At 37.2% G+C, this 14786-nt stretch overlaps 1 protein-coding gene across 1 annotated transcript in view; it reads left to right on the plus strand.

Moving 5' to 3' along the window:
• NBEAL1 (neurobeachin like 1) overlaps positions 1-14786 on the plus strand; it is a 123091-nt gene that overhangs the window by 69172 nt on the left and 39133 nt on the right. The window contains exons 29-36 of the mRNA XM_080932926.1: positions 653-828; positions 3996-4149; positions 4583-4711; positions 7624-7929; positions 8249-8398; positions 9605-9762; positions 11039-11163; positions 13996-14122. Of these exons, the coding sequence (XP_080789052.1) occupies positions 653-828; positions 3996-4149; positions 4583-4711; positions 7624-7929; positions 8249-8398; positions 9605-9762; positions 11039-11163; positions 13996-14122 (1325 nt within the window). The remainder of the gene's footprint in view (positions 1-652; positions 829-3995; positions 4150-4582; positions 4712-7623; positions 7930-8248; positions 8399-9604; positions 9763-11038; positions 11164-13995; positions 14123-14786) is intronic.

The following is a 14786-nucleotide window of genomic DNA, read 5'->3' on the forward strand; positions in this document are numbered from 1 at the left end:
TCTGTATGTGTGTGTTTATTTGTATGTATGTGGCCATAGGGAATGAGCATACTAGCTTGCACATGTTAGGTTATTTTATATTGTATGTATGAATATTTTGCTTACATATATGTATGTGTACCATGTATGTGTCTGGTTCCTGTGGAGGTCAAAAAAGGGCATTGGATATCCTAGAACTCAAGTTACGGATGGTTGTGATCCATTATTTGGGTGCTGTGCATTGAACCATGGCCTTTTGCAAGAGTAGTAAATGTTCTTAACCACTGAGCCATCTCTCCAGCTCACCATCACTGTCTTGAGAACAAAGTCTGCATCTTGCATATGTTGTGCCTCCAGTCAATAACGATATGTTAAAAGGGGGCAAGAGAGGTAGCATTTAAGAGCACTTGCTGCTTTTCAGAAGACCTGAGTTCCGTTTCCATAACTCACATCAGGCAGCTCACAGTGATATGTAACTCTAGCTCCAGGGGATCTGACAGTGCTGGCCTTTTTGGACAGCTCTACTCGTGTGTGCATACCCACACACAGACACTTACATTTAAAATGTGTAACAGTGTCTTACATAAATAATAGGTATAAGTAGATGGTTCTATGATGTATTTTAACATTTCCTTCAGCTAATAATTTTAGTACCATTTAATGTTTTTCATAGAGATGTGAAGAAGAACTTTTTCAGCTGCTTACAAATATTTTGAATTATGTCATGTGTAAAGGACTAGAAAAGTCTGATGAGGATACATGGATCGAAAGAGGACAGGTCTTTTCAGCGTTAACTAAACCAGGAATATCAAGTGAGCTGCTTCGACCCTCAGATGAAATAAAACTAACGTAAGCAATCAGTAATTTCTTTTCATCTCTCTTTTTGGAATGGGGAATCTAAAATTACATTCTGAACACTTAATTCAGTATATAGTAGAAGAAGAGAGGGAAAGAAACCGTTTACTTTTTTTTTCTTCCTAGGTTTTTGGAATGCTGGTAGAATGTAAAAAGAAATACAAAACAAATTCCAGTGTCAGAAGATTAAATTTGAACTTACATGACATCAGGAGTGGTGTTCTGGTTTTAGGTTTTTGAGAACCCTCCATTCTGATGTCCATTTTCGGTAGTTTAGGAGGCTTGCTCTCACCACTGTTTGTTCTCTTGACTGGGGGTCCTCCTGACTAGGGTGAGATGGCTTCTAAACCAGTTGTGCCTTGTGTTTCCCTGATTGTTAAGGATGGTGAACACTTTTATTGGTATTATTGATTGATTGTGTTCTTTGGAGAACTATCAGATTATTAATCATTTCTTACTGGATAGTTTTGGGGGCATGGATTTAGTTTTTATAGCTCTTTATATATCTGAAATACTAATCATGTGTGAATTCTGTTGACAAAGTTTTTTTTTCTTATTCCATAGACTTTCTTCATAATAGTGATTTTTTTTCTTTTGCCTTTTAAAAGAATTTAATTTTATGTAACCCATTTGTCAATCCTTGGTATTATTTTTTGTGCTGTTGGAGTCTCTATAGGAAGTTTGTACCTATATCTTGTATTTCCCTGTATGGTTTTCAAACCATCAGGTCTTCAGTTAAAACCTTTGACACCTTTTCACTTGATTTTTATTCAACATGAGAGATGTGGTTTGCAACATTTTTATTGTCTGTCTTTGTGTTTTATTCACTAACATTTTAGTGTTACTGACAAAAGATCTGATCTTTTGTTTTGAAACTTTCTACCTTTGTAGATGAGTTGCCATTTTTCCCATACAGCTTTTAATATTGTTTCTCTGCTTTGAAAAATTTCCTTCTTCATTGATTTTATCTAGTTGAGGCTCTAAATCTTCTCCTGTTTAGTCTGGTGTTTTTGTTCTTGATTTTAAGATTTGGGATGTTTTCTGCTAGGATTTTATTGAGCAGATTGTTTTGCCTTACATGTTTATCTGAGCTTCTTCCTGGTAGATTCGTAGGTTTGCTTTTTTAATCATGTGTAGTGTTCTTGAACACTGTGGTCATAGTCATTTTTTCTTTAATATTTGAGTGTATCCCATTGAGCTTATTCTCAGTTCATGACTCTCCTTTTTATGTGCTTTGGTGTGAATATGTACACACAGGCATATGCACAGGTATTTGTGCTCATGTATGCACATGGCTTTGGAAGTCAGCTTCAGGCATCATAGTTCCTCTGACAACATCTCTTGGGCTTCTGGGCCCCTCTAGTTAAGCTTGGCTATGGGGTCAGTAAGCCCCCGAGATTTCCGTCTCTACCTTTGCAATACTGACATTGGAATCATGTTCCACCATGCTCTGTATTTTCTGTGGCTAGGAGTTGAAGTCAGGGCCTCATGCTTACATGGCAGACACAGCACTTTACTGCCTGAGCCCCAGTCCCTCCTTCTGTACAGTACTGCCCAATTGTAACAGCAGCAGAAATAACGAACAAAAACTATTAGAGGAATACACAATGGAAATAAAAGTATAAAAGCACCCATTTAAAACATAATAGAGCAGACACAAGATTTAGAATACTAAATTTGTAAACACACACACACACATTTGTCAAGGGACAAACCAAGAGAGTAAAATAACGTTTTAAGATAAAGGATGAAATGTTGAAACAGATTCTTTTTGCATCATTGAAAATTGGAGGCTCCCAGTTAAATACATGGGTGTAGGTGTCTTGAAACTCTGTAGTCCTGATTTTGCTGTGGTTATGATGTTGGCTGAGTTTAGTATACTAGTTTAGACTAATGTAGTCTGCATAGCAGATTTGTCTTCATTATGTTAGTTTTCCTTCTTTGTGTTCCAAGGAAGCTCTGCTGGCCAGTTTCCTTTGCAGTCCATGGACTAGGCAGATTCTATTATCCTCCTGAGGTTACCCAGATAGTACCCTCCAGTGTGACTAATGCTTTGGCTGGGATGTACCCAAGTGTGTTTAGAATTTAAATATGTGAATCAGCCAGAACTCACAGATCTGTACCGACTGATGACCTGTCTTAATGCTTTCAAGACCTCTTGAGTCTTACCTTCCTGGAGGGATGTATTCGAGGGCATCAAGTATATTGCTAAATGAATGGGATGTTGATGCTTAGTGCTGTCAAACTCTGGGATTGTTTTCAGTTGATGAGACCCACTTCCAGCCTCTGAAGACAGGGGTGTCTTTTTTCTTCCAACTTCTCTACCTTCTGCTGACTGAAATTTTAAGCTTGTTGATGTCTGGTTCTCTACACTTTCTCACTAAGCGATCTTTCACCCTGTTGCTATAGCTGGCTATATTTAAGCTTTTGTAACCTTGCCTTCAGGTCTTCATGGAAGCTCAGGATTTTCTAAATTTTTTTATTTTTTTGTTTTTGTCCTCCAACCCCCAACCCCAAAAGGGTCTTTCTGTGTTTCCTCTGACCTCTGCTTCCCCAGTGCTGGGATTTAAGATTTGCACCACCATTCCTGGAGGTAACTCAGTAGTAACAGAAGATTCTTGAGTTGATGTCTGCTCATTGCCTTGCAAGTCAGAGTGAAGCAAGGATGTTTTCTTTTCATTGCTGACTCATCTCTTAGATTACTGTCTTACCTAAGCTTGCAGTTCTAGCTGAGGAGCTCAAAGGCTGTGGTCTTGTCCTCAGAGTAGGGCTGCTCATCTCTTGGTGTCTTAGTTTTTGAAGGGCAGCATCTGCTTCCCTCCCCCACAGAGGTCTCAGGGCATGCAGCTGTGCTCCCTGTCTTTGTCTTCACAGTAGCCTTTCTCTACCTCTAATTCTGATTTTCCTCTTATTTTTCTTTCTTTGGAATAGTCTGTTCCTTGTCTTACTTCACTTTTTCTCTCTCATACTGCATCACACAGAAGCAGCCTCCATTTTACCCAGAAGTCCTCCAGCTACAATCGTAGTGGCAGTCTGCTGGTGAGAGTGTATCTTTGGACTAGCAATGTTGCTAAGAAATAAGGGGGTTGGGGATTTTCATTTTTCTTTCTAAGCTTATGGTATGAGAGAATGGTTTTAAAAGAACTTTATTTTATACATAGTTTGCTCCAGAAGATGTTAGAATGGGCAGTCACAGAAAACAGAGATGCAAAAAGTAGTCCTGTAACTGCTGAAAATGCCTTCCGACTCATGTTGATCATACAGGACTTCCTGCAGTCGGAAGGACTGGTTAATTCAAGCATGTGGACTGAGAAGGTTAGTAATGGCATTTTGAAATTGCATGCTAGGGTTCAATGTAGTGGCCAAAGCCTGTGATTTTTATTGTTTATGAAAGGCAGAAGGATTATCACAATTTGAGTCAAGTGTGGGCTATGTAGACAGCCTGAGCTACGACGTGATGATATGCTGTTGCAAACAAAATGAAACATAAGTAGACAAATACTTTGGGTAGTTCAGAATTATGTAAGGGAGGAAATTTATATCACTTCTTTTTGGAACTTTAGTGTTTAATCAGATGCAGTAAACATACCTAAGCTGAAGAGTCAGCAGGTTTTGTTAGTTCTTGCAAGGTTCTTGTTCCTTGGCAACGGCTTCAGCAGTGCTGTTGATTGGTATTATTGTTGAAGAAAGATTATCATCACATCTTATAAGTGAATGCATTTGTTTCTCAATTTTTCTTTTGTGACAGCTTTTGGAAGATACCACGCAGCTCCTTGACTGTCTGTCAGTATGGTATTCTGAGAATCCAGTATGGGTAAAACTCTCTCAAATTCAGATCCAGTTGCTTCTAGAATTCATTGGAAGAGGCAGTTTGCAGGTTTGATATTTCTTTCATGCTATATTCTATCCTTTCACATAGCTGCTAATGTAGTAACTAGATAATAATGCCTTTTCAGGATTTTAAAATTACATTGTATTTGTTTATTTTATGTGCCTGCATTGTGCACACATGTTCCATGGAGGTCAGAGACCACCTGTGGGAGTCAGTTCTTTGAGTCCACCACATGAATTCTGGGATCAAACTCAGGTCGTGAGGCTTTGTGGCATACACCTTTACCTATTGAACCGTCTCTCAGACGCCCTGTTCAGTGTTTTTTGGTTCCAAAAAGTACTAAATCACTTGAAATTTCAACTCTGTAAGATCAGAAAGAAGCTTAAGAGGCAGCTTTTTTCCCTCAGTCTTAGGACTCTATGTGATTTTAGTATTTTCTTTTATTGGGTTTACTCATAGGTCATCTACATTCAGTGTAGCTTATAATTGCTAAGTAGCCACCAGAGAGATCTGTGTATGTGAAGTCTAAGAATTGTATTTCTTGGAAAACTGATTTATAATAATTTTCCTGCTTTTCTAATTTTAACTCTTTTCTTGTTTTACTAATCCAGAATTTTAATTCTTTATGCATTTGTTCATTATCAAATACCAATAATGTATATACTGTTATGTACATTTTATTATGTGAATTGTTTTGCTAGATTTTAGGACTAAAGATAAAATGTTTGCAAGAATATTTATTGTTCTTCTTGTAAATTAAAATGTAAAAGGTTAGAAAATTGCTCTGCCATTTTAGTCTGTCTTTTTTCTATTTTCATTAATTACTTTTATTCATAAGTAATTTGATATCTATTCATTTCTGTTTATATGTGTGTGTGTGTGTGTGTGAGAGAGAGAGAGAGAGAGAGAGAGAGAGAGAGAGAGACAGAGACAGAGACAGAGACAGAGAGACAGAGACAGAGAGACCGAGAGCGTGCTCGCACAAGGACAGACTTGGTGTTGACCCCTTTCTGTTGTACACTGCTTTATACTGCAGTGTTAGCTGACCTGTGAGCTTCCCAGGTTCTCCTGTCTCACTCCCTCATGGTGCTATAGGAGTGTTGGAGTTACAGTCAAGCACTAATACGAACAGTTTTTATGTGGACCCTGCAGACTCAGGTCATCATGCTTGCATGGCTAACATTTTATTTATTGAGCCATCTCCCAAACCCTGTTTTAGTTTTATTATGTGATATGGGGAGATTTAGGATGAGGCAGAATTCTAGTGCTGTTCCTAAACTCGATGTACCTTTGCTAAAAATATGGAGAAGTTAAACTTTTATCCTAAGGTTGGCCTATTGAAACCAACCTCTAATCTAATGCTTGTTTTCTCATTCCTCCTCCTTCCTCAAACACTTCCTCAGTAGCTCTTTCCTCTTCAGTGCTAGAGATTAAATGAATAGTAATTAAGAGCTCTCTTTTGCTTGAACTTGTACCCTTAATATGTATTCATTGCCCTAGGAAGTTAAAGGTTAATTAAATTTCTAGTTGTCTTAGTCAGGGTTTCTATTCCTGCACAAACACCATGACCAAGAAGCAAGTTGGGGAGGAAAGGGTTTATTCAGCTTACACTTCCACACTGCTGTTCATCACCAAAGGAAGTCAGGACTGGAACTCAACAGGTCAGGAAGCAGGAGCTGATGCAGAGGCCATGGAGGGATGTTACTTACTGACTTGCTTCCCCTGGCTTGCTCAGCCTGCTTTCTTATAGAACCCAGGACCACCAGCCCCGGGATGGCTCCACCCACAATGGGCTGGGCTTTTCCCCCTTGATCACTAGTTGAGAAAATGCCTTACAGCTGGATCTCATGGAGACATTTCCTCATCTGAGGCTCCATTCTCTGTGATAACTCCAGCTTGTGTCAAGTTGACACAAAACCAGCCAGTACACTAGTTAAGGACCAGACTTTTTATATATCTTTATGTATTTTAATAATTATGACATCATGTAACAAAAAACCAAGACAGACTTTTTTACATTTGTTCTCTCACCACACTGTTCTTGGCCTTAAGGATGCAAATGGCTGCAATGGCAGTTAGGCCTATTTTCAACTCTTTTTGTCCCCAGAGGAGTCTAGTGCTGCTTCCTACAGCGCTGTTGCTGGACAGCTCTCCATTAGGAGTCTAAATGGAGTCTAAATATCCACTCTGTTTTGTTTTTATAATGAACAATTCTGGAAGATAAAAGCCATGTTTCTTTCTAGAGCAAAGGGCAGGTTTTTGACTGTCACTGTAGTAAAGCTAATCTCTTTCTCTATATCAGAGATGAGCTGAAAACCTACTATAAGCTCCTGAGGCCTCCTAGACTTAGTGCTTCTCTCCGAACTCCCACTCTGTAGGCTGCTGTCTTCTAGTTTTTAATCTCAGGTTGGAGTTGGGAAATAAGTCCAAACAGTGATAGAATGCTTATTAAAATTTTGTAGGTCTTTGTCTCACCAGTTAGTTTCTTTTTTTTTCTTTCTTTTTTTTTTTTTTTTTTTTTGCCAATGTCTATGAAACTGTAAAACACTTGTTAGCTTACAATTAAATCAGATTCATCAGTATTTTTTTTTTTTTAGTCTTTCATGTGACTTTATTTTCTCCCTTCAACCATAATGATATCCAAATTTTGTCTTAACTGGTGGGTCTGTAGACATGGCTTATCTGTCCCACATAGAATGGGTCTGGCCTTTCCTGCATTGCTGCCACCTTTAGGGCCCTGAGACCTCTGTCAGCACTGTTACTTCCTGAGGCTGCACCTCCTTTCCCTCCTTTCCCAGAATCACTTTTCTCCTTGGCATCTGTTAAGCTTGCCACTCTAGACTCCTAGCTATTGACAGCTAACTCATAACATGTGTAAACTGTTACAGACAGATCTTTTGCTAGTATTAAATGTTTGCTGTAGTCTGCTGCTTTTCATCTGACCTGTTTTTTTCCAGGTTTGTGCAATGGCATCAGCTAAGCTCAATGCTCTTCTTCAGACGAAAGTGATCGAAAATCAAGATGAGGCATGCTATATTTTAGGGAAACTAGAACATATCCTAAGTCGGTCAATCAAGGAGCAGACAGAAATCTACTCATTTCTGATTCCTCTTCTCCGGACTCTGGTTTCTAAAATTTATGAGCTTCTTTTCATGAACTTGCACTTGCCTTCTTTGCCTTTTACTAATGGAAGCGCTTCATTTTTTGAAGATTTTCAAGAATACTGCAATTCAAATGAATGGCAAGTTTACATTGAAAAATACGTAAGTTTTTAAAAGTATTTTTAATGATTTGTTAATGTGTGTGCAAGCATGAGTGTGTGCATATGTATATATGCAGGTGTGTGCTTCAGGTAGGCATGAAAACTAGTGTGTGAATCCCCTGGAGCTGGAGTTGCAGGAGTACTGTGAGTGCCGGGACCTGAACTCCAGCCTTGTGCTTGCTCTCAGCGAGTGCTCTTAACTGTTGAGCATCTCTCCAGTCCCAGAGTTCTCTCTTCTCTGAGCAAGACTTTTCAGCTGACTTACCATTTTATAGATGAGTGTGTAAATTCTGTATCTTCTTTCTTTCTTTTAAACTAAGATTGTACCTTACATGAAGCAGTATGAAGCACATACACTTTATGGTGGTCATGAGAACATGGCACTTTACTGGAAGAATTGTTATGAAACCTTAATGGTGAATATGCATAAAAGAGACCGAGAAGGAGGAGAAAGCAAACTGAAATTTCAGGTAAAAACTAATCAGTGTTTTCTAAGTAGAGTTGTTCACATTGACTACAAGCATTAAGTTAAATTTAGGTGAAGTAATTCCACCAGAAATTTGGAAACAGACATACTCAGAAAATATTTCATAATTGGGAAGAAAACAGTTGATCAGTAACAGTTTTAATATAAAACATAGTGTGTAGTGATTATGTAAATCTTATCGATTATGGAAACTTGTTAAGATGAAAATTTATTAGTAGATACTGCTAAGGTATCTTGATATATCCCTCACACAAATAAATTCAATTAAAAATTTAAATGTAAAGTTATTCTGTTTGTCTCTGTCTGTGTGTGTGCAGGTGTCCTGGGAGTTCAGAAAAGGACGCTGAATCTCTGGAACTAGAGTTACGGGTGGTTGTGAACCACTGTGTTGGTTTTTTGACTGTGAACTTAGGTTTCCTGTTTGACTTTGCAAACACTTGCTACTATACCCAGTTAGTACCTTTTATTGATTGATCCCTAGCCTACAAGGCAGACATGCCCAGTCAAGCCAGATTCCAGCCAGCCCACTGCCAGTGTTGAAAGAAGACATTTATGCACATGATAAGGACAGTGCTGAGTCGATACCTAGTTTTCATGGGACTTTGTCACTTTCTTGTCTCAGCAGTGACCTATTTTAGTGTCATATCCCACACCATTAATTTCCTTCCTACAAGCCTGATAACAGCTACAAGTTATTGATAGTGTGCTGTTTTGTTGTTGTTGTTTTATGAGTTTTAATAGATATTTTAGATTTTAGTCTTTTTTTTTTCTTTTTTTTTTTTTTTGAGACCATCTCGTATTTCAGAGTGGCCTCAAGCTTAATAAACACTAAGGAGAACATTAAACTTCATGACTTTCTGACTCTACCTTCTTGCTGTTGGGATTACGGGAGTATACCGCCACACTTGGGGTGCTTGGGAACAAACTCAGGTTGTTAGGCTCAGCAGTGGGTGCTTTTTATTAAGCAGTTTTATCAGCCATAGAGTGAGTGAGTGTGTGTGTGTGTGTGTGTGTTTTATTTTTATGAGTCAAAGAAATCTTAAGTAGGACAAACATATTTAAAATTCTACTGTCCTCCTCAAAGAGAAGTATTGTAACAAAATTAAATTATCTTTTTTCTTATATACCAAATTTTGTCAAATTAAAAATTTATAGATACATTGCTCTCCTCTTTTTCTGTTTATTTCAGGAGTATTTTGTGGAACCATTTAATCGAAAAGCCCGGCAAGAGAACTTGAGGTACAATAATATGATTAAACAACTTAACAGTCATCAGTTGGCGGCTTTTAGATGCTGGAAGGCAATACGGCTCTATCTTACATGCGAAAGGGGGCCTTGGGCTGAAAAGTAGGTACATATTTTGTTCTTTAGAACTGTAGCATTAGGCTGGAGAGATGGCCCAGTGGTTAAGAGCACTGACTGCTCTTCCAGAGGTCCTGAGTTCAGTTCCCAACAACCACATGGTGGCTCACAACCATCTGTAATGAGATCTGATGCCCTCTTCTGCTGTGTTTGAAGGCAGCTATAGTGTGCTCATGTACATAGATTGTCAGTATGTTTTCCAGTTTCACTACATTCTAACTAATACTGTCACTTTCCAATTTTTCAAATAGTCCTACCATTGTGTATATAAAGCATGATTGTATAATTTTGCCTTTAATCATTCTAATAACTAACAACATTGAGCACTATTTTGTGTACTTGTTGTCCATTTGTATGTCTTCTTTGAAAAGAGAGTTTCCTTTGCCTAGTTCCCACACTGAATGATTGACTTTTTGCTGGTGTGTGTGTGTGTGTGTGTGTGTGTGTGTGTGTGTGTGTGTGTGTGTGAATATGCATGTATTCTCAGAGACTCTTCAGGTGATTTGCAAATATGTAGATGATTTTACACTTTCTTGATTATGATCTTTGTTATTCAGAAGTTATAATTTGAATAAATCTAGTATTTTTCCTTGCATGCTTTTTATAGTGTATGTAGGAAAGCATACCCAAGTCCAAGGTCATAAAAACTTTACCTTTTCTTCTAAGAGTATTGTATCTTAACTTTGATATCTTGGTCTTTGATTCATTTGCATTTATTTTTATTTGTAGTAGAAAAGTTAATATTATGGTTATAGTTATAATATTATGCATTTAACAGTGAAAGAATAAAGTAATCAAGCTAGAAGTCTGAAAGTTAGTGTTCAAATCTTATTTCTTTACCTTTAAACCTCATGGCATCTTGGGTAAATAACTTAAGCTGTCTTAGGCTCATATATGTTGTAGGTAACCATACTCAGTTTAGTTTTTGTGACAGTTGTCCAGACGATAAATACAACCATTGAAATTTGTTTTGAAAGTAATTGCTAACAGAGTGGTAGGGTGCAATATGGCTGTCTGCATACACTGCTCACTCTGCTGTTCTGCCTCAGCCCCACCCACTGCTCTCCTCCAGATTACCCAGGTCTGGGTTCTTGCAGTGCTGCACATCACACAGGGCCGTGTGCAGACTAGCTAGTTGTTATAGCATGAACATTTTCTAAATCGTGTTGAACAGTTGTGAAGCACTTAACTCTTTTATACTCTTTAAACCAATGTTTATAATTTTAAGTAATATTACTTGTTTCATTGTGAATGTTTATAGGAAACAAAATCGAATTCACTGGAAACTAGCTAATGTGGAAAATTATTCCCGCATGAGACTTAAACTGGTACCAAATTATAATTTCAAAACCCACGAGGAAGCTAGTGCCTTAAGAGATAATTTGGGTAAGTTTCAGTATCTACCTGTTTTAATAAAAAAGATGTTGACAGACTGTTTATTATTGTTTATTGTTTTAGATATTTACTATGAACAAAGGGGTATAGTGTATGCTTAAGTGGGTACATGAATTCAGTGTTGTTAACTTTGGCCTAAATCTAAGATGGGTGTGTGTTTTCATTGAATATAACTTTCCAAGAAAACCAGTATTTTTACTGTATTTCATTTATGTTTTGTTGAGAAATAATATTCTTTTTCCTTAGATTATTAAGTTAGCCTTCTTCACACCCTTTAATTTATGACTCTTTTGTAACCTGCTTTTTTTTTTTTTTTTTTTTAAATGCACTTGAGTATACTGTCACTGTCTTTAAACACACTAGAAGAGGACATCGGATCCCATTACAGATGGTTGTGAGCCACCAAGTGGTTGCTGGGAACTGAACTTGGGACCTTTGGAAGAACAGTCAGTGCTCTTAACTGCTGAGTCATCTCTCTAGCTTATAACCTGCTTTTAAAGAGCCCTACATCTTTAATGTCTTAGATGTGCCTTGTTTTAGAAAAAAAATATATACATGCAACCATGTTCCCAAGTAGTATTCAGAGCAGATTTCAAAGGGATTTCTATAACTTTAAGGAAACTCTTCCTTATCAGTTGTCATGTCTTCCCTTTTGAAGAAAAGTCTGAAGTATGCAGAACCATTTCTTGTGATGAGTCTGTGGCACCTACATGTTTACCAAGTCATAGTTATAACTGTAGCTGCTTCTATACACTTGTGTCTCACGATCAGTTTATAGGTTAAACAAGTGCCAAATTTTAGATTTTTTTTTCCATTTAATATATTGACCAATTCTACAAAACTGAAGAAAGCCATAGTGTATCATTTAGGATTCTGTATTCTAAAGTAAATCAGATTATTATGTTTTTTTTCTCTTAATGAAAGATATTTTTGTCTTTGATACAAACACTAACTTGGTATATTTTTTATACCAACCCACAGTTTTAGAAGCCTCTCTACGTTGTCAGTATCCTGCTACTTGAACACTTCCTCTTTCCTTCCTCTTCAAAATTTACCTGTCCTCATCACCTAGGAGACTTCCCCCTTCAGTAAATTACTTTACTTTGGGAGTAGTATAAATGATACTATTTCCTTATTATTTTCCAAGAAATCCTTCTCTGGGAAATTCCCCTCCTTTTTCTTTACCTTCTCTTATCTCTCCATATGAGTTTATAAACCTGTTCAGTTATCTCGGCTGTTGTTCAACACCTCTCTTTTACTCACTGAATATTTTAAAATGTATTCCCAAGAACGCTGGTGACAGTGAAACTGGATTGATGGGAGAAGTGTGTATGACAGTAGTGAAAACCAGGAGCAAGCAGTTGCTAATTTGACAGTGTGTTCTGGTGTATTTCATAATTAAGTGCAGAGTTATTTGGTTGCTTCTTAAAGTATTTTGATAATCTGCCAATTCATGATGTTTTTAGTAAGAAGATAGTTTCTTGTTTTGTTTCACTTAACGCACTTCTCACATAACTTATTGCAAATACAGAGAGCAGGGTTTACATCATGGGCTTTTCTAAAAATGCCTGATGTGATATGATTTTAACGGAAAGCACATTAAGAAGTCAAAACACCTAGTTTGTAATGGATTCTTCATTTCATAGGTAAGAAAATCTCGATTCATATCTGTAATCCCAGTTCTTGGGACGTAGGGGCAGAAGGTCAGGACATCAATGTCATTGTTTGCTATGGAAAGTTTCTTAGGCATGGGCTACCTTGAAAGACAAAATAAACAGATTCTTTTGATTGATGAGCTTACTGTGCTAATGTATGTCTTTAATCCCAGCTAACGATGAGTTAAGAATGAGGTATCTAAAGTTTAACCCAGCCCAGGCAACATGGTGGGGGAAAAAAACACATCTTTTACTTTTTTTGAAGTTATATTACATCATTTACCCTTTCCCTTTCTGTTCTCCAAATTCTACCAGAATACCTATCCTTGCTATATTTCAAATTCATAGCTTTATTTTTGATATGTTCATATGGTGTATATATTATATATCCCACACACACCCCCCAAATCCACTTAGCATGTCTGTTGTTGTCCTTGTTTATCTCACATCTGCACAGTCTAACCATGTTGGTTAGAATTCATGGGTATCATGTATCTGCTGATGTTGCCAGGAGATACAGTCTCACAGAAAACTTGCTCTTACAGTCTTTCAGCACTCTTTTCCAAGATGTGCCCTGAGCCTTAGGTTTGGTAATTGCAATTTTGTGTGTGTGTGTGTGTGTGTGTGTGTGTGTGTGTGTGTGTGTGTGTGTGTGTGCTTCTGTAATAGTCTTCATCTGTTGCAAAGAGAGGCAGGCTCTCTGTGTAGCCCTGGCTGTCCTTGAAACTCCATATGTAGACCAGGATGGCCCTGAACTCATGGAGATCCACCTGGCTCTGCCTTCCAAGTACTAAGGTTAAAGGTGTGCACCACCATGCCTGGCCTGGCTGTCATTTGATATGTAGTGCAAGTGCGCAATCACATTAATATTAACAAATTGAAATTTATTTAATTATTAACTTGCTTTTAATGAAATATAATTATGATTCATGAATCTGTCATTTGCATAAAAGGCAGCTCTATACCTCGCTCAGACTGCTAATCCAGTACTTAGTCTGTTTCTGAACCAAGAATTAGTCATTATTAAAAATAACTATCATTTTTAAAGTATGTATACTTTACCACATGTAATTTTAAAAAATCATCAAACATCAAAACCATCAGAAAATATAGATGTTCTATAATACTTTGTACTGCTTTTTAATTTGTCCCTTTTTTTATTAAAAAGGTGTTCAGCACTTACAGCCTTCCAGTGATTCATTGCTTTTGGAAGTAGTGAAACAAGTTAAACTCAGTGATATGGAGGAAGATAAACTAGAACTTCTTGAAGAGGACATGGCATCCAGAGTCCATATGTATGTATGAGCATTTGAAAGCAGTTAAATTTAACTAGGTCATGAGAAATGGGATCACAAAATTGTGGATTTGCTTCAGTTTCTTGTTTTCCTAACAATTAATTAATTGTTTAATTACAAGTGTAGCAATTCTTTAACTGCATCAATAAATGTCATGCCAGATGTTAAGAATCTGTATTTACTGAGATTATTGAGGCAGGCTTTCCACCTAGGATTGTTGGGATCTGTATCTTGAAATCATAAAATACTTTTGAATGAAAATACCGTATGACATATGGCAGTAAGCTGTGTTTTTGTGGAAATGTGCAGCAGAATCTGAGGGTATAATTTAGCAGTAGAAGGCTCATCTAGTATGTGTATCACAAGGCCCTAGGTTTCTCTAGAATGATGTTCCATGAAAGAAAATTATCTGTATATAATATAAAAACAACAAAGAATAAAGCTATAAAAAGAACTTCATTCAGGAGACATGAAGAAAACAGAGTAATTACAGATTCAAAAGTTAGTAAAATAAATATACTGTAAAACTATCAACTTCTAGCTAGACTAATTAGGAATTGCAAAAGACAGCAACATAAACATCCAGTACCGCAGTGAAAGAAGATGCTCTTTTCCGCATGAGTGAGCTAAATTCATGATTGCTTCTTTTAAACTTTTTGTTCAG

This window comes from Micromys minutus, assembly GCF_963924665.1.
Source record: "Micromys minutus genome assembly, chromosome: 19".
NCBI lineage: Eukaryota > Metazoa > Chordata > Mammalia > Rodentia > Muridae > Micromys > Micromys minutus.